Source organism: Marmota flaviventris, chromosome X, assembly GCF_047511675.1.
Source record: "Marmota flaviventris isolate mMarFla1 chromosome X, mMarFla1.hap1, whole genome shotgun sequence".
Lineage (NCBI taxonomy): Eukaryota > Metazoa > Chordata > Mammalia > Rodentia > Sciuridae > Marmota > Marmota flaviventris.
Window position 1 is genome coordinate 42,505,324 of NC_092518.1, and position 25,156 is coordinate 42,530,479.

General features: G+C 46.4%; 1 protein-coding gene across 4 annotated transcripts; it reads right to left on the reverse strand.

The window, feature by feature from the left end:
* Window positions 1–11: 11 nt before the first annotated feature.
* On the reverse strand, window positions 12–21,212 carry Hdac6 (histone deacetylase 6). Of its 4 annotated transcripts, none has more exons than XM_027952291.2 (29): window positions 21,097–21,212; window positions 20,462–20,584; window positions 20,240–20,368; window positions 20,022–20,110; window positions 17,387–17,471; window positions 17,257–17,297; window positions 16,458–16,554; window positions 16,218–16,315; window positions 15,187–15,291; window positions 14,998–15,066; window positions 9,334–9,460; window positions 9,165–9,230; window positions 9,011–9,070; window positions 8,847–8,936; window positions 8,285–8,391; window positions 8,130–8,197; window positions 7,714–7,879; window positions 7,495–7,623; window positions 7,134–7,302; window positions 6,718–6,851; window positions 6,053–6,121; window positions 5,756–5,948; window positions 4,142–4,291; window positions 2,025–2,199; window positions 1,472–1,887; window positions 1,201–1,320; window positions 920–1,066; window positions 695–823; window positions 12–443 (listed from the first exon to the last, which is right to left on the reverse strand). In XM_027952291.2, the coding sequence occupies exons 1-29, from the start codon at window positions 21,106–21,108 to the stop codon at window positions 375–377; spliced, it is 3,432 nt and encodes a 1,143-aa protein (XP_027808092.2). In that variant the 5' UTR covers window positions 21,109–21,212; the 3' UTR covers window positions 12–374. The 4 variants fall into 4 exon arrangements, with proteins under 4 accessions (XP_027808092.2, XP_027808094.2, XP_027808093.2 ...); XM_027952293.2 differs by having other exon boundaries at window positions 20,947–21,212; XM_027952292.2 differs by having other exon boundaries at window positions 20,822–21,212.
* Between the last annotated feature and the right edge of the window lie 3,944 nt (window positions 21,213–25,156).

Sequence of the window (25,156 nt, forward strand, 5' to 3'; positions counted from 1 at the left end):
CTTTATCCATGTTTTGTAATAACTTGCATTTTATTAAATATGCAATCCTGCCATAACTGCCACTTGCCCCACCTCCAATGTTATCCTTGTGATTTCAGCTCTCTCGTGGAGCTGCTGAGCTGCCCCTCTCTCCTGGGGTAGAGTAGTGGTGCCCCTCAAATAGGCAGCAGGCAGGGGCAGGTCCATGACTGATCATCACAGTCCTCTTAAAAGTATTTAGTACATTTAAATAAGCACCCTTGGGCAACTTTCAAAGGATATTCAGGGTATGGCAGAGTAAGAGGCCACCCTCATTCAGGGTAAGGGTTGCAAAGAACTAAGGCTGGTCTGTCTTGGGCCTCAGAAGGGAGAGAAAAGGGAGCACATTCTGGGATTTAGTGTGGGTGGGGCATGTTCTCCCCAAACTTATATTGGTGGATGATATTCTTCACATCTAGGAGAGCCTGAGGAGGAGGCAAGAACAGGGTAGGTGAGAGGAGTGAGGACAGCTCTACCTTAGCCAAGAGGTTGCCCTACTCCAGCCCTCAACCACCCCCACCCCTAGACTATCTCATAGTCCCCACATCATACTAAATAATCAGGATGCAGCCTTTGGAAGGATCTGTATTCTCCCTTTACCCAATCACAGAAGGGGATAGGGATGGGCTGGGGGGCAAGTATGTGTCAGGGGTTAAAGGGTCTGCCTAGGACCTACCTGGTGGTGGACATAGGCCTGACAGGGGTAACACCAGGTAGACAAATCAGTGTAGCTGAGGACCAGTGGGTGTCCAGAGGCTTCATGGTGTCGGACCATATGAGCATTGATGTAACGGCTGCAATAAACCTAAGGTTGGAAAGTAAGTGTCAGGTAGAGCTCAGCACTCACATGCAGTTTGCTCCAAGGCCAACCTGCACCCAATTCCCTTCCTCTGGTCCATACCTGATAGCAAGACAGACACACCCAGTTTTCCTCGAGCGTCCCACAGTCCTCACAAGGTTGGGTTACATCCAGGCCTGCTACAGGAATGGGGCATACTGCCACCAAATGGGGACACCAGGACAGTGGTGTCACAGCATAAAATATGGCCTAGGGTGAATGGGTGAAACTGAGTAAGTTGGGGACCTCATCTCCAATTTTATGTTTCTACATCACATGCTCCTGTCTGGGAGTCATGAATTGTCAAGAAAAAAGCCACAATCCTAGCCTCTCCCTGAACTTACCTGGTCCATGCCACTAAGATCCCCAGATCCCATTGTGAGCTTTGAGTCACCCACATCCTGACCTCCAGCCGCCTCTCCTAGTAGGCTCTCCTCTTCTGCAGTCTGAGCTTCTAGAGTTTTCTGGACACACAAAAGGAAATAAATTTACTTGAGAGGCCTAATTCTTACCCCTTCTCCCTGGGTTTGGTGACCTTACCTGAGCTTCACTGCCTAGTTCTAAGGTATTCACATTCTCCACCAGCTAATTTAGGGACAGCTCTGCTGTGGGTACCTGCACGGGTGAGCCTGCTGGAGTCTTTTTCTCTGTGCGTGAGGTTAGAAGACTTTGGATCGGCTTAGTTCCTCCCATGGCCTCTTCAGCAGTGGTCTGGTCCAGCAAGTCTTCCCCCGTAGTTGCCTTTGAGGCTTCCCCCACAGTTTCTTCTGAGGTGGCCTGGTCCATTGTGGCCTCCCCAGTGGCTGACTCTGAGGACTGGTCCTGAGTGAGCACCACCTTAGATGTATCCGATTTAGTCTGGCTCAGAGTAGACTCTTCTGCAGACAATGCTGGGGTAGCTTTCCCCTTGCTTTCTTCTAGAACCTTCCCTTCTGGGGCTGTTATTCCCTTAGCAGATTCAGAATTGGCTGGTTGGGGCACCTTCTTGGTAAAGGACTTAGACTTGTAGGATCCCTCCTTGTCTTCTACCTCTGGAACCATGGAATGAGATCCTTGAGTATGGATTCTGTCCTCTTTCCTGCCTCTATTTCCCTGAGTACCCTCATTATAATTCCCCTGCCCCCTTCTTCCTTGAGTACCCTCATTATAATTCCCCGGCTTCACTCACTCATGACCCTCAAACTGCGCCAGTATTTCTGATGGACTTGGATGGTCTCGGAGATGGAGGCCAGAGCTCCTGATTGTGGAGGCCGTGACAGGGTCAGCAGGGGTGGTGGGTCTCCAAGGAGGGAGTGGGTACAGGCAGCCATGGACTCTGAGATGGATGTCAAGTTGTAGCCACCCTTTGTTAAGGAAAAGGGGAAGGAATGATACAGAGGGAGTTCTTCAGGGGATTTGAATGATTAGATGTCCTGCCTTCCCACTTCCTCTTCCTCTCGACTCCAGGGCCCTGAAAGTCTGGAGTGGAGGGTTGGTACCAGGAATAAATGTGAGTGTGATTCACATTTGTAAGATGGGCAGCACTCAGTGAGGTGGTTGTTGCAGGAGGGTAAAACAAAATGCTGTCAAGTGCAAGATAATAATAGTGATAATAGAAATAATGATACTGATAATTGCATCAGTAATAATAATAAATGTCAGTAATAGCTGACATTTATTAGGTGTATGCTGTGTGCCATACCCTATTTTAAATATTTCATGCAGACTAACATACTTAATTCTCACAACCACAGGTGCTCAACATATAGGGACCTGCCTTCATGCCATACAGAAATTTGTCTTCACACTGTCTAGGAACCTCTGGCCTCACACCATATAAACCTCTGACCTGACCTTTATAAGATGCCTGCTGTGAACCCATATAAAAGGACCTGTCCTGATCTACTATAGAAATGACTCGTCTTACTCTCTACAAGATCCCCTATCTTGAATTTTTCTACACTGTACAGGAACTCTAGCCTCTACTCTTTTTACAGATAAGGAAGCTCAGAGTGGTTAGATGACTTGTCTGAGGTCACAACAGCTAAAGAGGTAGTGCTGGGGTTTGAACTTGAGACACCTGACAAAATAGTCCATGTTCTCAACCACTACCCTGCCCTGCCATAAGCAGTCCTGGACATATTGTAAGTGGGACTTTTTACAAGCCAGCTAATTTCTCAGTGGCTTGCTTCCCCATCTGTAAAATAGTGAAAATAATAGCATAAAAGTTTGCTGACATGGGACTGGGGTTGTAGCTCAGTGGTCTCTAATTAAAATACAAAGTAGGGCTGGAGATGTGAATCAGTGGTCCAGTACCCCTGAGTTCAATCCCTGGTACCAAAAAAAAAAAAAAAAAAAAAGTTTGCTGAGAGGATTAATGTCTGAATAATGCCTAACAGTTAAAAACATACAGCAATTATTCAGTTCTTACCATATGCCAGACACTCTTCCATCCACAATTAGCCATCCCCATCTTACAGATAATGAAACTGAGGTATGAAGGCAGAGGCACTGAATCATTTACAAAAGGTCAATTTACTTTGCCCCAGGAACTAGTTAGAAACTGTTCAGATAATGATAAAAAACAGACCCTGGAGCCAGGCTGCTTGGGTTCAAGCCCCATTTGTGCCATTATTAAGTGTGACTACTTCCTCTGTACCTCAGTTCCCCTGATCTTTTATTTGTGATACTGGGGAATAAATCTGGGGCCTCACATATGCTAGGCAAGTACTGAGATACATCTATACCCCAGTTAAAAAATATTTTGAGACAGGCTCTTGCTAAGTTGCCAAGGCTGGCCTTGAACTTGCAATCCTCCTGCCTTAGCCTCCTGGGTTACTGGGATTACACCCATGCACAACTATACCCAGATCAGTTCTCTTGATCTTGAGAGAGGAAAATAATGAGGTAAACAGACCATACCTCATAAGGCTGCTTTGTCAAGCAAAGAAAATTAATAATAAATATGAAGTGCTGAGAAGAGAGCTTTGCATATAGTGAGTGCTCAATTAAAGCTGTCAATGTGGACTGGGGTTGTAGATCAGTGGTAGAGTGCTTGCCTAGCATGTGTGAGACACTGGGTTCAATTCTCAGCACCACATAAAAATAAATCAATAAAGTCCACAGTAACTAATAAAATATTTTTAAAAAGCTGTTAATGCTGTTGTCATTGTAATTATTAATGTCTATTGTGTGCCAACAATCCCAGGTGGAGACACTCAAAGATTTTACGAAACTGCCCCGAGTAATGCAGTTGACTCTTCCAAACTGCCCCCACCATGGGAAGAAAGATTGAAAAAGAGTTACCTCTAGGATAAGGACAATGTGGCCACTGGCAAGGCCCATCAGCAGATGGGTGAGGTGGGCATAACCTTCAGGTGACACCTGGCAGCCCCCAAGTGGGTCCCCTCGTGCAGCATCAAAGCCAGCTGAGACCAGCACCAATTCTGGGTTAAACTGAGGCAAGAAGAAAAGAGAGACATGGGCATGAGGGGAAGGGCTTTGATAGGCAGTAACTGATGGAGACAAAGACAAGTGAAGACAGGGAGATGCAAGTCAGAGGAGTGGAGGCTCTGGACCTGGAGACCAGGAAGCCTGGATTTAGAGACCTGAAAAGAAAGAGCATCAGAGGGGAAAATATGAGAAACAGAAACTCAGAACTAGGAAAAAGAGAGACACAGACACCAGAGAAATTCAGGGATATTAAGAATGAATAGAAGGGGACATGAAAGAGTCATGAGACAGATATGAGTTACACAGACATGGAGATTCAGATGTTAAGAGATGGTGTCACGAGAAATGGACAAATAGAGACATGTCCTCACACACATGCACCCCAAGGTCAAACATGGGACACACATGCACATGACACAGGTCATTATACACACAGTGCCAAGAGAGGCAAACACACTTCTGTCACAGAATATGTGACAGTGCAAGCACCACATACAATCACAAGTCCCACATGGACAAAACTGTACATCTGCACTAGTCGCATACACATACTCAATTTCTCAGAAGGAAGTTATTCACAGCTACCTTTGCAGTCACAATCATACCCATGCTCCCATGCCATCATCACCTAGTCACAATGTTCACACACATGCAGTTGCACCCACAGGAGGCGGTCACTTGCATACACAGTCACATACATTCACAGGATGGTTCCTGCCACCCATGCACAGTCAGACACACATGTAGATCTAAAGGTGCAGAACCAGGCTTGGAGAGTAGTGTGCACATGCCTGCCCTCAGTCAGTCACACACACACACCCAGCTCACACACGTGGAAGGCAGCCACACCCACAGCACCCCCCAACCAGGGAAACATATACACAAATAGCCAGGGCAGACAGACACAGAGATAGTGGTCCCATACGACCTCCCACATCCAGAGGTCTCACAAGTCTGTCAAAGACATAGTAGCATCCAGTGACATACAGTATCACATCTATCACACAGAGAAAAGGGGATGACAAGTAACCACCTGTACAGAGTCATATATATATACCCATCCCCCAGCCCTCGGCTGCATACACAGTTCCACAGAGCATTAGTCACAGCCATCCTCACACCCAGAGGATGGCACTCACAATGGCAGAAAAATAGGACACAGATCTAGTCAGGCCACACAGACTACCACTGCACATCCAAAAGATTCTCACACACAGAGCCACCACAAAAGGCCATCCCATGCAAAGCCAAGACAGTTGCTCACAAACATAATGTCACAAAGAAAGGGCAGTCAAGTGAACAGTCAAATACCCAAGGCCATCCCAGCCACCCCTGCCCTAACAACCATCAGTATAGGCACCCATAGGTTGTCTCATGATCAGTCACCAGGCAGTCAGACACACAAAGTGAGGAGGCAGGCACCTGCTGCCACCCTCACAGGTTTGTCACACATATCTTAAGCCTTACCTCATAGGCAATGGGAAGCACCAGCCGATGCCAGGCAGCCAGGTAGTCAGCGTCACCCATGCGGGGCCCATTCCAGGCCACATTGACAGTGAAGCCCTCGCCTGCAGCCCGGCCTATCTGGCTGCTGGCGCCCTCATCCCCCATGGGGAAGAAGGTGCCGTGGTCATAGCGGTGCAGGGACACGTATAGCACACTGCCGGGGATGGGGTTTGGAGGGGGCCATGGCTGGTTAGGGGCCCCAAGCATGGCTTAGTCCCCTTCCTGACCACACCCTTGCCCCTAGCCCCAGGCCCTCACCTGGGATCATCCTCAAATATGTGCTGAGTTCCATTACCATGATGGATGTCCCAGTCCACAATCAGAATCCTAGGGAGGGAATAGCTCCTCAGTAACTTAGGAAACTTGATCCCTGGGAGAAGGTACAGCTAGGTCCCTGGGAGCTGCAGAGAAACTTATCGCTGGGTGGCAGGACCCTGGATCTCTTGGGAAAGTGCTGGGCATCAGGATGAAAGCCCGACTCTGGGTTCAATAAAAGGTTTTCTGTGGGCCTGAGAAAGTGCTTGGGGCTGGGTCCTGAGCTCTTTTGGGGAAAATGCTAGGAACTGAGTTCAGGCCTGGGTGGCTAAGTCTTATGTGTATGATCCTGGGTCTTTTGGAGTAAGCACTGGGGGCCTGGGTGTGGGTTCTGTTGGATTAACTGTTAGGGGTCAGAAAAAATGGGGCAGGACCCTGGATTCTGGTTTATAAGCCACGGGTGCCATGATCTGGGGGTCCTAACAGGGCAGATACTGAGAGGTCACCTCTTGGTCCTTTTCTGGGGAAGTAATGGGCAAGTAGACCCTTGCTTGTTTCTGGGAAAGTTGTGGGGCCTGTGCTGTGGACCTGCTGAGTAAGCACTGGGCTGTGAGAGGGGTCTAGGATTTGCAAGGATCAAGATTTGGAGGTCTTTAGGGAGCCCTTACCGCAGGGCACGTCCACTGATGGCCTGAGCATGACGAGCAGCAACTGCCACAGAATTGAAAAAGCAGAAACCACAGGCAGCATCCTGCTCAGCATGGTGTCCTGGGGGACGCACCACAGCAATGCCATTCAAAACCTGGGAGCAGGAGTAATGAGTTAAGATGGATCCCTGGCCCTCACTCACATTTGTTCTCCCCTTTCTTCTACTCTTCTTTCTCTCTTGTCCCTTCCACCAATTCACCAGCTGCAAGGGATCCCATTCCTGGGATTCCCCTCCCAGTGAGCAGGGAGGCTCCCCATTACCCATTTCCAAGGGCCTTGCTCAACTCCCTCAGGACCTCCTTAAGTGCAGGTGACCCTTTCCATTCTCCTAGGACTTCCTCTCTCCAGCCCAGTACCCATCCTGAAGTGGACACACCTCTCCTGAGAGCACAGCCTCCACCAGGCGACAGGCAGCACCCGTGGCAAGCTGTGCACAGGCAAAGGTGCTGGGGCAGATGTAGATGGAGTCAAAGTTGGCACCCTCACGGTGAAGGTCCCGGGTTTTCATCTTCTCCGTGGCCCGGAGACGCTCCACGTACTCAGAACTGGAGGCACAGAAAGGAGTCCCCAGGAGACAGTTAAGTGGCTTTGTCCCCTTCCTCGGCCTCACCCTGGAAATGACACTTGGGACTCTCTGGGTCCACAGCAGCTCCATACACCATGGAGGGGAGCTCTAGGCTCTGTTCCCCAGAGCCCATCCAGAACCCTATAGCCCACTCACACCACACGGGCCAGACCTGTGGCAGGTAAGCAGCTCAGTGTCAGTGGCAGGCCGCACTGGTAAAATGAGGCAGCGACTAGCAAGGCCCAGCTCCTCTAGGTGGCACATGATTCTCAAGATGCGCTGGGGTGTCTCAGGGTGGTGGCTAGTGGTAGGGGGAAAACCAATGATAGGGGCTTAGTGCCTGGGAGGCAGTGACCCCCTACCCATTTATCCCAGCCCTCTGACTGCATACTTGTCCCATAGGTTACAGTGACTCATCATTCTTTGGTCATAGACCAGCCCGGTACGATCCTGCAGCACTGGCCATGTCAGAATAGGCAGCACAGGCTCCCAGGGTCCCTCATCCTCATTCTCCTCTGTATTTTCCTCCTCCAAGTTGTCCTCCTCCACTGTCTCAGCTACAAAGAAAGGTCATGTTCACCCTATTCTCCCAATCTGGATTCCCCTTAATACTCTGGAACATAAGTGGCCCAAACATAAAAAGGGGTGGAAGCCTTAAACCTGAGCCTGGTGAGAGAGAGGCCCTGACTCTCCCCCACCAAGGTTTCCCAGGAAAGTCAGAGTGGGTGAGTCTGCAATAGAATCTCCCCAACCCCCGACTTCTCATCCCATGCCCAACTCCCAGCAGGCCCACATCCAGCTTCCTACCTGATCTCACAAGGACCTCCCAGAAGGGCTCAAGGGCTTCCAGAGTGCAGGAGAGTGAAGTCTGGGCACTGAGGGCAGGGGACAGGCAAATAGGATGAAATAGCCACAGGTGGACAGGGAGGGGCCCCCTTCCCCTCTCCTTCACCTGGGCTCACCTTGGGCAGGGGGCACCAGGAGATTCCAGCATGGGACAAGGGTCTCCCAGAAGGGTATGGAGCGATGCACTAACTCCCTCAGCCAGGGAGCGGAGGTTGTAGCCACCCTGAGGAGGGGGATGTGAGGGAGCATGAAGAAAGGACCAGATACCACATTCAGGGAAGAATAATGGTAATAATAACAATACTAGGGTGCACACTGCATGTCAAACAAGGTAATAACAGGGTGACCGCATTCAATTCACTGGACAATGACATGAAGTGACTGCCATTATCTTTTTGTCTATCTGACCTATAGGAAACAGAGACACAAAGAAATGAAGTGCTCCCTGCAAGGTTGCCCAGTTAGTTAGTGGAAATGCTAGGCCAGGAAATGCTGATGGACTTAAAAACTCTGTTCTTTTATTGTCTTTTATTTTATTTTTTTGTGGTGTTGGGGATGGAACCCAGGGCCTTGAACATGCTAGGCAAGTGCTCTACCACTGATTTATACTCCTAGCCTGAAAACTTTATTCTTAAACCCTCCAGAATCCACAGGTTGAGACAAAGGTGAGTTACTTACCTCCAGAGACAGGATCAGCTTTCCTCCGGCCAAACCCATGAGTAGGTGGGTTAACTGGGCAAACCCTGCTGGAGTAGCAGCCATCTCACCCTGGGGGGATGCAGAGGGTCAGTCTGGCTGTGTAGCTCCTTTGACCACCTATTGCCCTAGGGAGACTGCCTTACCTTGGGGTCCCCTTGGAGGGCATCAAATCCAGCAGCCACCAGGACCAGCTGAGGCTGGAACTGAGGGGGCAAAAGACTACATGAGGCTATCTGCCTTCATAGGCCATTCCTTCAATGTTGTCGCTCACCCCAACATTTCCCAGACTCCTCGAACCTCAAAGGCAACTGGCAGCAGAATGTGCAGGAAAGCAGCAATGTAGTCAGCATCCCGCATCCCCACCTGCCGACAGAGGCATGATGGGGGTCAGTCAGTCACCTGCCCCAAGATGGTGGAAGAACAGGACTTGGCCTCGCTTTGGGGCACAGGGTGGGTAGACACTGACCTGGTTCCAAGGCACATTGATGGTGTATCCTTGGCCTTGGCCAAAACCTGTGGTGGACCAGTTAGAGGCCTTAAGGTGGGGCCAGAACCGACCCTGCTCATAGCGGTGGATGGAGAAGTAGAGGACACTAAAGGCAGAGGGAAAAAGAGGTGAGGGATTGCCCAACCTGCTTGAGGCTCTGGGTTCCATCCCCAGTACCACAAAAATGTAAGGGAGCTAGAGAAGGTCAATTCCCAGACACTTCCAAACCACAGTTATCACACTTTACTTATCCATTTGTTTTCCTGCTCAACCACTCATTCATTCTCTGCTTCAATAATTTCTCAATTCTTATATCCAATCTTCCATTAATTTAACCTTCCACTCAGTCCCAGTTTATTGAACTTCCCATTTATTAATTCTTTCATTTATTCTCCCATTATCTTGCTTACTCATTCATTTGTCTCCTAGTAGAACCTCTCTATCAGTGAGTATCACTGGCCCCTTGATGCCCACCCAATTTTAGACTCAGGTCTAAGATCCTAAGAGCCGGCTCCTGACCCTGTGGAAGACTCTAGATCATGTCCCCATGACCAAGGTAGGAACAACAGGGCAAACCCTATGACAGTGGAGGCCCACTGGGGCCATGGGCTCTTAGCTGGAGGGAGCCAGCTGAGGCTGAAAACACCTTCAGGCTAGGCTGGGAAGTCCAGTGATTCCTGTGAATAAAGTGGGAGGCCCAGGAGTGAGAAGGGTATGACATGGTTCTATGTGTGAAGCTGGAGTTGGGGTGCTGACTAGGAATGCCAAAAGGCAATCCCTTCTCCTCAGTGCCTTACAGGTTAACTCTACTACTTCTTTTTTTTTAAACTTTTTAATATTTATTGTTTTAGTTTTCGACGGACAAACATCTTTGTTTGTATGTGGTGCTGAGGATCGAACCCGGGCCGCATGCATGCCAGGCGAGCGCGCTACCGCTTGAGCCACATCCCCAGCCCTCTACTACTTCTTAAGTAAGAAAGTGAGCATACATAGGAATGAGAGGTACTGAAACAAAAAAATAGATAGGTTCTGACAGAAATTATGACACAGGGGTGGGGTTGTAGCTCAGTGGTAGAGCACTTGCCTAGCATGTGAGAGGACTGGGTTCAATTCTCAGCAACACATAAAAAATAAAGTAAAAGTACTGTGTCCATCTATAACTAAAAAAAATATTTTGGTGGTAGTATTGGGTATTTACTCAGGGGTGCTTTATCACTGAGCTACACCTCCAGCCCAGAAGGGGATTTTAAAATACATTCAACCAGCTTCAAGTGGAATGGGAGACTAATAGCACAGGTTTTCCTCTTTGACTTCCTGACATACTAGTCAAAAGATGGTAAAGGAATGTTTGTTTATTTATTTATTTATTTAGGGGATTGAACCCAGGGCCTTGTACATGCTAAGTATATGCTTTACTACTGACTTATACCCCAAGTCTAGTAAAATAATTTTAAAATAAGTGCCAACCTAGAAAGACAGAATAGGAAAAAGGATGCCATAAAATATGAGACTCTAACAAATCTCTGGAAAGTAGATTTTGAGACTCGGGGGGTCCCAGAGGGCCCTCTCCCATACTGAGTAGGAGCTTTGGGGACACCTAAGTTGACCTAAACTATCCCTTCTGCAAAAAAAAAAAAGGTGCAGACTCAGGCCAATGCACAGAAAATCAATTCTGAATAGCCAAGTCACTGAATGACAAATTTGCCAAACTTGTTTCTTATAACTGCTTGGTTTAAAGTTTACCTGTTTGCCTTGTCTCCATTATTGTATTTTAAGGACTGTACAATTTGTTTCCCTGCTGCTCTAGTTAAGACTGAAAGATGAGGATTTAGGAGATCAAAGGGCATGGATAGCTTTTTTATTCATTTACACATTCTTTTAAGAAAGAATGTATTGAAGTGTTCACATTTATGCATATAATCAACAATGTATCCAAAAATAACACACTTAGGATGGGGATGTGGCTCAAGCGGTAGTGCGCTTGCCTGGCATGCGTGCGGCCCAGGTTCGATCCTCAGCACCACATACAAACAAAGATGTTGTGTCCGCCGAAAACTAAAAAATAAATATTAAAAATTCTCTCTCTAAAAAAAACAAAAACAAAAATAACACACTTAAAGCCTGTGATGCACTTTTTTAAAAACATTTTTTTAGTTGTAGTTGGACACAATACCTGTATTTTATTTATTTTATGTGGTGCTGAGGATTGAACCCAGTGCCTCGCGTGGGCTAGGCGAGTGCTCTACTGCTGAGCCACAGCCACAGCCCCTGTGATACACTTTTTATTTTTTTGATGCTGGGGAATTGAAACCAGGGCTATGCACATGCTAGGCACACACTGTACCAATGAACTAATGCTCTAGCCTCTCGGATGCATTTAAGACATAAAAAATGTTTAATGATATTCAAGAATTCTTATTAATTTTGCAGGCAAGATAGTGAAATAATGCTTTTTCTTTTCTTTTGCCAGTACTGGGGATGGAACCCAAGCCTTGTGCATGCTAAGCAAGCGGTCTATCATGGAGATACATGCCCTAGTCAGTAATGCTTTAAAAAGCACCCTTAAAAAAAAGCACCCTTATGTTTTAAAGATGTATTCTGGAATTTTTGCAGAAGAAATTATATGATATCTGGTTTTAGCTCCAAAATAAATATGAGGAAGGCAGTGGTACAGACATGAATGAAACAAGATTGACCAATGTGTTGATAAATGTTGAAGCAGTCGATTCAAGAAGACAGTGTGAACAAAATAAAGAACACAGGAGGAAGTTGTTAGTAAGGATAAAAACAAAAAATTAATGAAGAATTTAAAATACAATAAAACAGTGAGATGATAAAAAAGACAAAAGGTAGATTAGAAAAGATAAGTAAAATAGACTTATCTTTGGCAAGGCTGAAGGAAAAGAGAATCCATATGGAAGAGGCTCTCTTATTTCTCGCATTTGGCAAGATCCTATCTAATGTGTGGGTCCTTTTCCATAGTCCCTAAAGTTGAGACCTGTCAACAGACATTATCTGTCCCCATTCTAGGGAAAATGCTTTTTAGGAAAATAGATTTACACACACCACAGCAGAGTAATCCCATGATGGTCTATACAACAGTCCTTTAATTTCTGGTATAGATAGCCAAATAAGGATCATATTTGAGGAAAATCACCAGTGTGAAAGAGAAGGGCCAAGAAAAAAAATAACCTCAGAATGAAGAATAAAATTCAGAACAGAAGAAAATTTAAACAAGATCAGGAATGAGAAGGCATAGAAATGGAGAGGAAGAAAGTACTTGGGGAGACTAAAAGAATGTCTAATACATAATTCAACAAAAGGACTTGCAGATAAATTTGAGGAAATCGCCTAAGACTGCAAACTGAAAAAGAGACAGAAAACTTAAGTTAAAAAAATAAGACGGGGTGGGTACTTGCCTAAAATGTGGGAGGCAATGGATTCGATTCTCAGCACTGCATATGAATAAATAAAATAAAGGTCTATCAACTTTAAAAATATATATATTAAAAAAAGTATGACAAAAAAGATCAACCCAGAAACATCTAACATCTAAACAGTAGAAGTCCTAAAAAGGAAGAATAGAGAAAATGCAGTAGAAGAAATTATCAAAGATCTAATTGAAGAAAACTTCCAAGGATTGAAGAAAGACATGAGTCTTTAGATATATAATGTCAACTCACTGCTAATTAGAATGAAGGAGCCAGGGTGAAACTTCAGAACACAGGGGATAAAGAGAAAAATGTAAAAGCTTATAGAGAGCAAATTAGATTACTCAGATAAGAATGAAAAGACACCTGTCAGCAACAGTGAATGCTGGGAAAACAATAAAGCAATGTCTATAGAACAAACATCCTAGATCAGACAAAAGGCCACAGGAACTCCGGATGTATGGGGGGCAAAGTGGATTCTAAGCAGTTGGCTAGATAGAAGGCTATTACTTAGTAAGGACTTGTTCATCAATCACTTTCTGTAGGAAGGGTAAGCTGGGTACCCTTCTGTGGGAGGGGTGGGGGGTTTGGCAATGTACACCAGACCTTTTACAATATTGACCTGTCTGACCCAGAAAACCACTATTAGATAGTCATCCTACAAATATACTCAAGAGAAGTATGAAATCATATATTTATAAGAATTCACAGTAGAATTGCCTATTACAAAAACTGGGAAGTATTTTAAATACCCAGAATTAAATGACCAGAGGTACAGCCATACAATGGAATACTCCGCAACCCTTACAAAGAATGAGATGCTTTGTGCTGGGGTTGTGGCTCAGTGGTAGAGCACTGGCCTAGCACATGTTAGGCACTGGCTTCAATCCTCAGCACCACATAAAAAAATAAATAAAATAAAGGTATTGTGTCCATCTACAACTAAAAATATTGAAAAAAAAGAATGAGATTCTTTTAGTTGCACTAACATGGGGGGGATATCCCTGATATGCTATTACATGAAAACAGCAATTTGCCAAAGAACATGCAATTATCCCATTATGCAGTGTGCTGTTAATAATAATGAGAATTATGAATATTCATAAATCTATAGGGAAAAGTTAGGATATTACCTAAACTGTGAAAAATATATATTTTTTAATTTTGGTGGTATAGGGGACCTAATCCAGGGTCTTATACATGCTAAGTATCTACCCCTGAACCTTTTTATTTTTTTCATTTTGAGACAGAGTCTCAATAAGTTGCTTAGGCTGACCTCAAATTTGGGATCCTTCTGCCGCAGTTTCTTGAGTAGCTGGGATATAGGTGTGCCTGGCTGTCAAAAGTTATTTTGGAGGTGATGGGAATGTTAGGAAACTCTGCTTTAGACATTTTTTTGATATTGAGGATCAAACCCCATAAACATGCAACCATGCTAAGAAAATGCTCTCCCACTGAACTATATCTCCTATTCCATTTAATTTTTTTTGTGGGGGGTGTGTGTACCAGGGATTGAACTCAGGGGCACTTGGCCATTGAGCCACATCCCCAGCTTATTTTGTATTTTATTTAGAGACAGGGTCTCACTGAGTTGCTTAGTGCTTCACCATTGCTGAGGCTGGCTTTGAACTCACGATCCTCCTGTCTCAGCCTGCTGAGATGCTGGGATTACAAGCATGCACCACGTGCCTGGCCTCCATTTAATTTTTTTTTTGTGTGTGTGTGTGTGTGTGTGATGCTAGGGATGGAACCCAGGGCTTTGTGCATGCTAGATAAGCACTCCACTACTGAAATATACCCCTAGCTCCAGCTACACCACAGCCCCTGTTTTAGTATTTTTTAGCAAATACTTTGTAGTATTGTTATAATCAGAAAATATTTAAATAGTAATTTGAAGTTCACTCTAGCTCAAGGGTAAATTGATGAACAAAATCTCCAAATATTTGTGAGTCAAATTCTATCTCTTCCACTTCATTACCGTGTGACTTCTTAACCCACAAGGCTCAATCTCACCAAACTGTTAAATGGGAATTCAACAGTTTCTGCCTCAGAGTGAAGCTAGGAGACAGCAGACACCCAGGGGGCAGATTCTGGTTCCAGGTGGACCCAAAGAATGTGAATGTTTCCCTTCCCTCCAAACCCCTCACGATGGGCCTGGAAGGGCTTGAGTTGGGGTGGCTGTGAATCTAACACAATGGAACTTGTGGTGTACCTGGGGTCCTGGTCAAAGGTGAACTGTGTTCCTTGACCATGGTGTACATCCCAATCCACGATAAGGACCCTGTGAGTGTAAAAGAAGGGAGACTCTGTACAAAGGGATCAAGGGGAATCTGGAGGAAGAGCCCAGACCAGGATACCCCACCCCATGCTACTCCCATAACACCTGCCCTCTGCCACTGACCTCTGAATGTGGTGCTTCTTTTGAGCATAGCGGGCAGCCACAGCCACATGGTTGAACATGCAGTATCCATCCATAAGACTGTGCTGGGCATGGTGTCCAGGAGGCCTGAGCAGGACAGGGAAGGTCACAGATTGGAGGTTCTCCTCTGTAGAGATGGACTCTCCCCTGGACCACCAACTTCTCCAGTGTTCATGCTGCAGATCTTCCAGGAACTGAGTAACTGGGTTCCTCAAACCCATACCTGTGCCCCAATCTTCTACTATTTCTCCAATGGAGATTTTAAAATGTTCATTAAAGTTATCTATGCATACATTCTCATAACCAGTCATTCTGCTCCAAGGACCTAGCCCACAACCTACATAAGAAATAGTAAGTTTACAATTGTATCCCATATTTGCTGTGGTATATGCACGAAGAAGCAAATGTTTGGGGAGATCCAAAATGCTCATCGATAGAGGAGTACTTATAGTGCATTTGTACCACGGTATCTACTGAGGTTTACGCTACATATGATAGAGAAAGGTTTCCAGGACATGTAAGTAAAAAATGCACAGTCCAATGGGAGCATGTCACTGCTGGTGGTAAAAAAAAAAGGTGAGGGAGGACAAAGGCTCCATCTACTGCATCTTATCAATTCTGAGATGACAAAATGTTCCATGATTTTCCATGCCAACAATAGAATAAAAAATGTTCCTGATTAAGTTCTGATATGTCACTGTTAGATGAATGGAGTTCAAGATGTTCCAGATATGAAAAAAAAATGTGCATCTTAGAATCAATGGAATTTGATGCTTATCCCTTAAATAATATCATCTGTGGGAGGACACAGGAGTCATTAGTTATAAAGACTGCCTCTAAGTACAGCAAGTAGTTTGTCTGGGTGACAAAGGTGGGAAAAAGACTTCTTATTGTACCCACTTTGGCACCTGTTGACTTTGGATCGCACAAAGATAGTACACAGGCCAAAACATTCTTCATTTGGGGGAAGGACTTTTCAAATATGTAAGATATCAAATGCTGGAAGGTCCTACCTGATAACAGCCATACCATTCCGAATTTCAGCCCCCAGCACGGCATCCACCAGCCTGAGGACAGAGCCTGAGGCCAGGCAGGCACAGGTATATGAATTCTGTAGATAGTGGGTAGACAAAGAGGGAGTAAGAGAGAGAGCAGCCCTATCCATTTAGCTGCTTTCACCAGGGTGCAGTGGGCATGGGGCCAGGGTATCCCGGGATTATTGGGATTCCTGACCCCACAATTCTCATCCATACCGGATGCAGATAAACTGAGTCATAGGTATCTGCTAGTACACGGAGTTCTCCCTCATTCATGTACTGGGTCGTCTCCATCAGATCAATGTATTCTAGGCTGAGAACACAGATAGGAGATGAGATTCAGGGCTCTATCCTCTGTTCAGCTTAGAATCCTCCATATTACCAAACTTCTGGTCAAATCAGACCTCTCCCAACTGTAAAATCTGGGGGAACAGCCAGGATACAAGACACATTCCCTGTTTACCCCCTAGCCCACCTCATTTCTAGTAATATCCTTTGCTCCCCTGCTCTAGCCACCCCAGATCCTACTTTCAGACTTTGGCCAGACTGTTCCAGCTGTTTGTTCCTCCCTTCCTTGCCCTCTTCTTCATCAGACTCACTCCTTTTCTCCTCTCAGAGCTCAACTCAAATACCCACTCTGCCAAGCTAGCTTTCTTTGAGCCATACCACACCAGGCCTCTTATTTTGGGTTCCTGTAGCCTTCTGGGGGAACCCTCTGCTCACTTTGCCCACATATTCATCATTTGTTGACATAACCAGATAATAATAACAGCAATAGCTTATCATGGGCTGATAGTGTGTTAGGCTCCATTCTAAGCACCTAACATACATCAAGCCCTTCTGAGGAACTTATGTTTACTAGCCCATTACAGGTGATGATACTGATTCAGAAGGCTCAGGGACTTGTCCATGGCTGGCCACAGAGTCCATGATATTCTTTCTCAAGGCATTCAACTTGCCCTGGATGGTCCAGGGCAGCCTCCTCCCCAGCCCTACCAGGATCCCAAGCTTTCACCTGTGAACCAGCATCAGTTCCTCCTTTTCTGCAAACCGGGCCTGAGGAGACATGAGGAATAAAGAGCTAAGGCATAGGCTGTGCCCAGGTCCTGTCAGCTCCCTGCCCTCCATCCAATTGGGGGACTTACCTGAAAGGACACACAGCGATCCAGAAGGCCCTCCTGGATCAGCTGCTCCTTAATGGCGTGGAGCCGCTCAGGGCCTTCTGGGAAACTGGGGACAGAGATGCGGTTATACACACACACAGAAATGGGAACACCGAGGAGCACCATGTTGGCTTTTGCCACATCTTTGCATTTACCTTTCCATAGCTGTTACCACAGTGGCATCTGCCCTGTCTCCTGTCACTCTCCACAGTCAGATGCTCTCTACCACCATAATCTCCAGCCTGGGCTCTCACATTATCACCTCACTGGCCTCCCTGCTTTGGTCTTCACTACCCAAACAGTCCTTGTAATCCTAGCAGTTTAGGAGACTGAGGCAGGAGGATGGAGAGTTCAAAACCAGCCTTAGCAACTTAGTAAAGCCATAAGCAACTCAGCAAGACCCTGTCTCTTAGTCAAATATAAAAAAGGGCTAGAGATGTGGCTCAGTAGTTAAGTACTCCTAGGTTCAATTCCCAGAACCAAACACAAAACAAAACAAAATCCTAATCAGAGTTAGGTACAGTGTGCCTGTATTTGCAGTGAGTCAAGAGGCTGAGGCAGGAGGATTGCAAGTTTGAGGCCAGCCTCAGCAACTTAGAAAGATCCTGTCTCAAAAACTAAAAAATGGCCAGGGGTATAGCTCAGCAGTAGAATACTCCTGGGTTCAATCCTCAATACCACAATAAATAAATACATAAATTCTAATCAGATTATGTCTACCAACTACTCAAAGTCCTTTCATGGCTCCCATCCTATTCCCAGTAAAAGCCCCAATCTTCCCCATCCATGCCCAAAAGGCCCTAAACAAGCAGCCCATCATCACCTTTGAGTTCATCTCCCACCCACCAACCCCTGCCTCATTTTGCTTCACTTGCACTGGTCTCCTTGGTTCTCAAATGAACTATGTACCCTTCAGCCAGCCTCTGGGACTTGATCTAGCTGTCCTCCTGCCTAGAACACTGTTCTCCCAGATGGCTTCCAGGGCTCATTCCCTCATTCCCTTATGGTCCCCAGTGAAATCTCAGTGAGGCATTCCTTGACTATCCTATTTAAAATGGAAGCATCCCCTCCACTGTACTTTCTACTGCCAAGATACAAGACATATTCCCTGTTTATCCCCTAGCCCACCTCATTTCTAGTAATATCCTTTGCTCCCCTGCTCTAGCCACCCCAGATCCTACTTTCAGACTTTGGCCAGACTGTTCCAGCTGTCTGTCCCTCCCTTCCTTGCCCTCTTCTTCATCCAGCCTTAGTGCTTTTCCACAGTACAGTTCTCTCCAATACACTATACCATTTGCATCTTGTTTGTCTTTCCCCTCCCCAAAAGGCAGGGGGTCTTTGTTTTCTTTACTGCAGTACTTCTAACTCCTCAACAGATGGTAAATATGTATTCCACAGTTGAGGTCTTTTGTTGTCAAGAGTTAGTCTAAGGTCAGGACAGGGGAGGCAGCTATTCAACTGGTAAACACAGGAGTATAATAATTAACAATTGGCAGGGGCTAGGAAAATATCTAAGATCAGGTGTGGGAGGGGGTAGTGACCAGGTAAAGCCCTCTCTGAGATTCTCATTGAAATGTAAAAGTTGGAAAAGGAATTGGCCAAGGGTAAAGACCCAAGGCAAGAGGGTGCCTGGCCTGTTAGAAAAACAGCAAGGGGACTGGTGTATGTGAACTGATGTGAAGTGAAGTGAAGTGAAGCAAAGCGAATGAGGGGGAGGATTGGCCAATGAGGTCGCAAAGGTAATGTGAAGCTAGATCACGCGGAACCTTAAGAGGCCAGGATGAGGAATTCAGACTTTACCTTGAGAATAATGTTCTGCCCTTGAAGTTTTTGTTTTGTTTTGGTAACAGGGATTGAATACAGGGGTGCTTAACCACTGAGCCTTATCCCCAGCCCTTTTTGGTATTTTATTTTGAGATAGGGTCTCACTAAGTTCTCAGGACCTTGCCAAGTTGCTGAGGCTGGCTTTGAACTCTGGATCCTCCTGCCTCAACCTCCTGAGCCATTGGGATTACAGGCGAGTGCCACAGCATGCACATAGCCCTTGAAGTATTTTAAGAAAGGGAATCACCTCATACATATTTTTAGGTTGCTATGTGGAGGCTGGAAGCAGGGATCTAGTGTAGATAAGTCACAGATTTTGAGTATATTTTGAATACAGAAATTACTTTGTAGAGTGGATGAGAGGTATAATCCTATTTCAGCATGAATATCCCTTCCTTGGGGAAGCCTTTTGGGAACCCTTGGATGCTAGTCCAATGTCCTCTATTAAATACTCCTGAATCTCCTAGGCTTATTACATCATTAACACCGCCTACTTTCACCAGCTGTTTTAACTGATCTGCCCTCCTATTCACTCATCAGCTCCCTGACAAGGAACCGTATCTATCTTCTTTGGCACATTTATATCACCAACTCTTGCAACACTGTAGACACTCAATAAATGTATGTTGGTTAAATGAGAAGAATCCTTTCAAGAATAAGCCCCACCCTCTTAAATTATCTGCTTCCAGTCTCCAGGCTGGTATAAACAAGGATTCATTCTTGCTAAGGGGGCGGGGGTCCAAAGTGTGTGTGATTGTGTAGTTTGGGGACAGTCTGGAGGACCCAGCCTCACCTGTCATCCCAGAGGCAGTGGAATTCATTGAGCTGCTCATCAAACACCAAACCAGTGCCAACCTGTGCCTTGGACTGCAGGTTTAAATCCTGCAGGAAAAAAGAGAGACAGATCCATTCAAGGCCTGAATCAGAGGGAACATCCCATACAGTCCAAGGTGGAGAATCTCAGGGTTTTGATTGTCACACAAGGCCAAATCAGAGCCAGGCCCCTCTCACCAGTCCTTGAAGCCCCACGACTAGGTCTTCTTCGGTTGCTTGGCTGAGCTTCTTCATTTTGCCTTTCTTCTTTATCTCCGCTAGATTTGGGCTTAAGCGAGATATGGCACCCTTCTTAACACTCCGCTTCTGCCAATAAGAGAGAATGGTCAGAGTTCAGATTCTGGGGCTTTGGCTGGCTTACTCTCCCTCCCCCTCATCAGGGCAGGTCTGGGGCCTCACCAAGGTGACGCTGGAGTCCTGAAGGGGCGACTGTGGGCTGTGCCTGCTCCTTCTCTGCCTGGTTGTATTGGAATCCTGCCCGGTGGAGGTCATTGTTGGGGAGCTTTGTCCTCTGACACAGTTCTGGAGGGCCAGAGACGGCTTTGAGGGGGTTGGAGTCCCTAAGGACCCCGCAATCCAGCTCTTTTCCGGGCCCCGCCCCCTATACTAGACTCCATCCCTTACGCTATCCCATTCCCCAGTGCCTTCTAAACCGGCCTTTCTGAAGGCCCTTTCTGTCCACTGAGGTGTCCATTCCATCTGGTCCCGCCCGTTCCACTGGACTGCACCTCTTTCACATGATTCTTTCTTTGGTCTTACCTTTTCACTGAGCAATTAACCCCCAGGCTTAGTCCGTTCTGGGGCCTGCACTTTTCCAGCCAATCACCGACCCTTCCACTCTACCAAGCCTCATTCCCAGGCCCTTTCATTCCTCTAAGACTCACCCAGTCTCTAAAACCGCATCCCTTCTTCACAAACCAGCCCTTTCCGGCCTATCTCCCGGGAAATCGCCCACCCTTTCACACAGTCAGACCCAGGCCTGGCCTCGACTCCACCCTTAACGATTCATTTAACTCCTCCCCTTATCGGGGTACCTTCCTCTCCATCAGATCCCGCCCCTATAGCGTTTCAACAAGCCCCGCTCCTCTGAGGACTGTCCCTTTCCTTTCACCCAACTCCACCCCCTGCCCACACCGGATCCCTAACGTTTCATCAACCGCCATCAGCCAGTCCCGAGATGCCTCCCGCCAGCCTCCGCCCTCTTCCCGCCTCAGCCATCTATGCCGGCCAATCCTTTGCGCTTCACTCACTGAACGCAGCCTCTTTCTCAAACTCCGCCCTCGGCCCACACCGCCAAATTCCCGGCGACCTGTGGGGCCGCGGGCGCCGGATCCTCTTTTTTCCATTGGGTTAGGTCTGTTGCCTGCCCTCCCAAATCCCGCCCAGAGCAGGGATAGCCGGCCACACCTCTCGCGAGCTCAAAAAAGACAACCAAAAAAAAAAGTATCGCGCCTTGTGGAACGACAGGAGTCGCATTGCGCCTGCGTGCAGCACGTGTCAGGGGTTCGAAACCGAGATCCAGCTGTAGCGCCCCTTCCCCCAGCTACCGTCCACTGTCATCCCGGTTGCTCTGACCACCATCCCTCCCTCCCTGTCCAGCAACCGTAGATGCCCTTCAGACACGCGCCAACTGTGTCGTGTAGTGATTCCAGAGCAAGCAAGGAAATGAGGGCCTTGGGGAAAGTGGTGTCTTCTTCCCAGGGTTTCCTGCGTGGTGCATGGTGATGACATGGCGTGAGCAGGCTGGTGGCTGGGCTGAGAGCCAGGTTGACAAAGGACGATACCTGGTGTTAGAGAAAATGGGAGTTGTTATGATGATAAATATGAGAATATTCCGACTTAATGTTCACTTACAGTGGTCCACAAGAAGCACCAAATGTTACTTGTGACATTTCTACTGTGAAAATGGGTGATGGGTGGAAGGAGTCTTAGTGGGGCCAAGTAACAGCAATACTAGCAAGTATTATGTGGCAGGCATTGTTGAAAACCACAGTTCTATGAGGTAGTTCCCAGTATTAAGGCTGTTTTACCGATAAGGAAACTGAGGTTATGAGACTTAGAGCCATGTGACTTTGGGCAAGTTACTGAACAGCTCTGTGCCCAGTTTCCTCATCTGGAAAATTGTGATAATATTAATTTCCACTGTCCAAGGCCAGCATGGTCTTGGGAACAGGAGTTTCTTATGGGTGGCAGCTCTCCCTGTCTGCCCCCTCCATCAACTAACCACTGTTTTCAAGCTGTAGTAGAAAGCATGTATCTGGAGAATAAAGGGGGAGTTGTCCTGTGCCCACCCACCCCAACCCTCCAACTCCCACTCTAATGTCTAAATTAATCAGCCCTGCTGAAGGCTGGTTTGTCCTCCTAATCTCCCCCTCTCATTCTCCACAATTTCCTACCAGGCTGTAGGCTGGGGCCCAGGAGATAAGCTGTCTGGGGTTCAGCATCACTAAATAACAGATTGACGGCCTCGCTGCCCAGTAGCCAGGGCCCACTGACCCTTTTGAAAACATCACTTCTAGCCTCCTTTTCCTTCCACTCCTCCTGACTTTTGTGTTGATACAAGAGGGTCACACACCTAAGACCTTTAAATCCCTATACACACAAAAGAAAATATGACCCACACCGAGAAACTTTCTGGGATTGTGATGACTGCAAAGGAATAGATTAAGGAGTCTTGTAAAGGGTCAAGGAACATTTTCATGTACAGAGAGAAGAGAGGTTCCTGTAGAGCAGGCGTCCGCAAACTTTTTCTCTATAAAGGGCCAGTGGGTAAACAGTTCAGGCTTTGTATGACACCTGTAAGTCTCAATGGCACATCCCTTCCCCCCGTCTTTCTATATCTCTATCTCTCTCTGTTCCTGTCCTACTTTCTCTTTTTCCAAGACAGATTTCACAGTGTTGCACAAATTGGCCTTGAACTCCTGGGCTCAAGATCAGAAATTCCTCCTGCCGCAGCCTCCCAACTGGCTAGGACTACTGGTACACACCACCATGCCCAGCTATTCTTTTCTTTCACTTTTTAAAGATATTTATTTATTTATTTATTGTAGGGGACACAACACCTTAACTTTATTTTTATGTGGTGCTGAGCATTGAACCCAGGACCTCACGCCTGCTAGGCAAGCACTCTACCTGTGAGCCACAACCCCAGCCCATCTTTTCTTTTACTTTTGAACAACCCCTTTAAATGTAAAACAGACCTCACTTTGGCTTTGTAGACTTTCAGTCCATGATTTCCTTTATCTGGCTGGGATTTTTTTTTTTTTTTTTTTTTTACAGAGTTAAGGTAAGAGTTCCATTTTTCCTGAGGAGAGGTATTCCATTTGTGCAGGTGTGAAGACAGGGATTCATTGACAGGGTCCCCTCTGCTGTTCCTCTACTGGACCAAGCAAATGTTCCTGGATACAGTGAGGACAGGAATTCTTCTAGTGTTGTTATTTACTGAATCAAGCAGGGGTTTATTATACTGGACAAGACCACGGTTTCTAGAGAGCTCCAGCCTATGGGTTCCTATGCAAGTTGAGTATGAGGCTTCTTAGACTGCATTATAACAGCTGCCTACCAGGTTAGCCTAGGTGTTTTTATACAAGTTCAGAGTTTGTGTTCACAGAGACATTAAGATCAGGTGTTCTGGGCTGGGGATATAGCCCAGTTGGTAGAATACTTGCCTTGCAGGCACAAGACCCTGGGTTCTAATCCCCAGCACCACACACACACACACACACACACACAAAATAAGAACAACAACAACAAAAAAACCCCAGAAGATCAGGTGTTCAAGCCAGGCACCGTGGCACACACCTGTAATCCCAGCTGCTCAGGAGGCTGGGGCAGGAGGATCGTGAGTTCAAAGCCAGCCTCAGCAACTTAGTGAAGCTGTAGGCAATTTAGTGAGACCCTGTCTCAAAAAATATAAAAAGCGTGGGGATATGGTTCAGTGGTTAAGCACCCCTGGGTCACTCCTTGCTACCAATAAGAAAAATCAAGTGTTCAAGTGTGGCATTGTTGCACGGTGGCATATGCCTGTAATTCTAGCTACACAGGAGGCTGAAGCAAGAGGGTTACAAATTTGAGTCCAGCTTCATTAATTCAGTAAGACTCTGTCTCAAAAATAAAGGACAGTGAGGTAGCTCAGTGGTAGAGTGTTCCTGGATTCAATCCTCCATACTGAAGGAAAAAAAGTCAGGTGTTCATGTTCAGATTCAGATTGAGAGAGTATTGTGAGTTAAACTAAATAAAATATGCTAGCTACTGTACCAAACAACCCAGAACTTCAGGGACTTAAATACATGTATATTGCTTGCTCATTCAAAATCCCATTGGAATATTTATTACTAGTCATTCATGGATCCAGGGAACTTCCATTTTGTGACTCTGCTGTCCTCTAGGTCCTTGCAGTTCTCACTGCTTAGTTGACAGAGAAAGAGAGGAAATGGAGAATTGCATGAGAGAGGTTCTTATGAACTGGGGCTGGAAATGGTGTGTCACTTCTGCCCACACTTTACTGGTCAAAACTCTACATTTACTGGTCAATCACATCTACACGCAAGGGAGAGCCTGGGGGGGTGGAGCTCAGTGGTGGAGCGATTGCCTAGCAAGTACAAGACTCTGGGTTCCATTCCCAGCACCATAAAACAAAACAGGTTCCCCTACAATCTGGGTGATTTTATTCACTGGTTTATTCCTTGAATTTCTCTAAAGAGACAAATGTGTGTGTGTGTGTGTGGGGGGGGTTCCTGTTGATTTTAAGGACAGGCTTCTGTAGTAGTTCAAGGTATAGGTCCTTGTTGGGAGTCAGAGGGGAGTCCTGTGCAGAGTTACAACTGTGGTTCTTTCAGAGATTCAGGTTAGTGTTTCTTCTGTTAGGTCAGGACAGTGTTTCCTGTGAAGGGTGACAGAAGGACTGCCAGGGCAAGGTCAGGGCAAGGGCTATTACAGAGAATCCTATCAGCGTTTCCTGTTCAGGGTCAGGAGACTATTTCTAGAGAGTTAAGGTGGGAGTTCCTATAACAGATCAGATCAGAAATTCCAATGAAGGATTTCTTTTGAGGTTCTGGAAAGTTTTTCTAAAGGAAGTCAGCTCAGAGGTCCTAG

What these genes read in the sequence shown, in the direction of transcription:
- Hdac6 (XM_027952291.2), bottom strand. An exon ending in AATGGTATGGCTGTTATCAG is followed by an intron (nt 15,292 to 16,217) that starts GTAGGACCTTCC and finishes TGTCCTGCTCAG; the next exon opens with GCCTCCTGGACACCATGCCC. An exon ending in TGCTGCCAGTTGCCTTTGAG is followed by an intron (nt 9,071 to 9,164) that starts GTTCGAGGAGTC and finishes TTGCCCCCTCAG; the next exon opens with TTCCAGCCTCAGCTGGTCCT.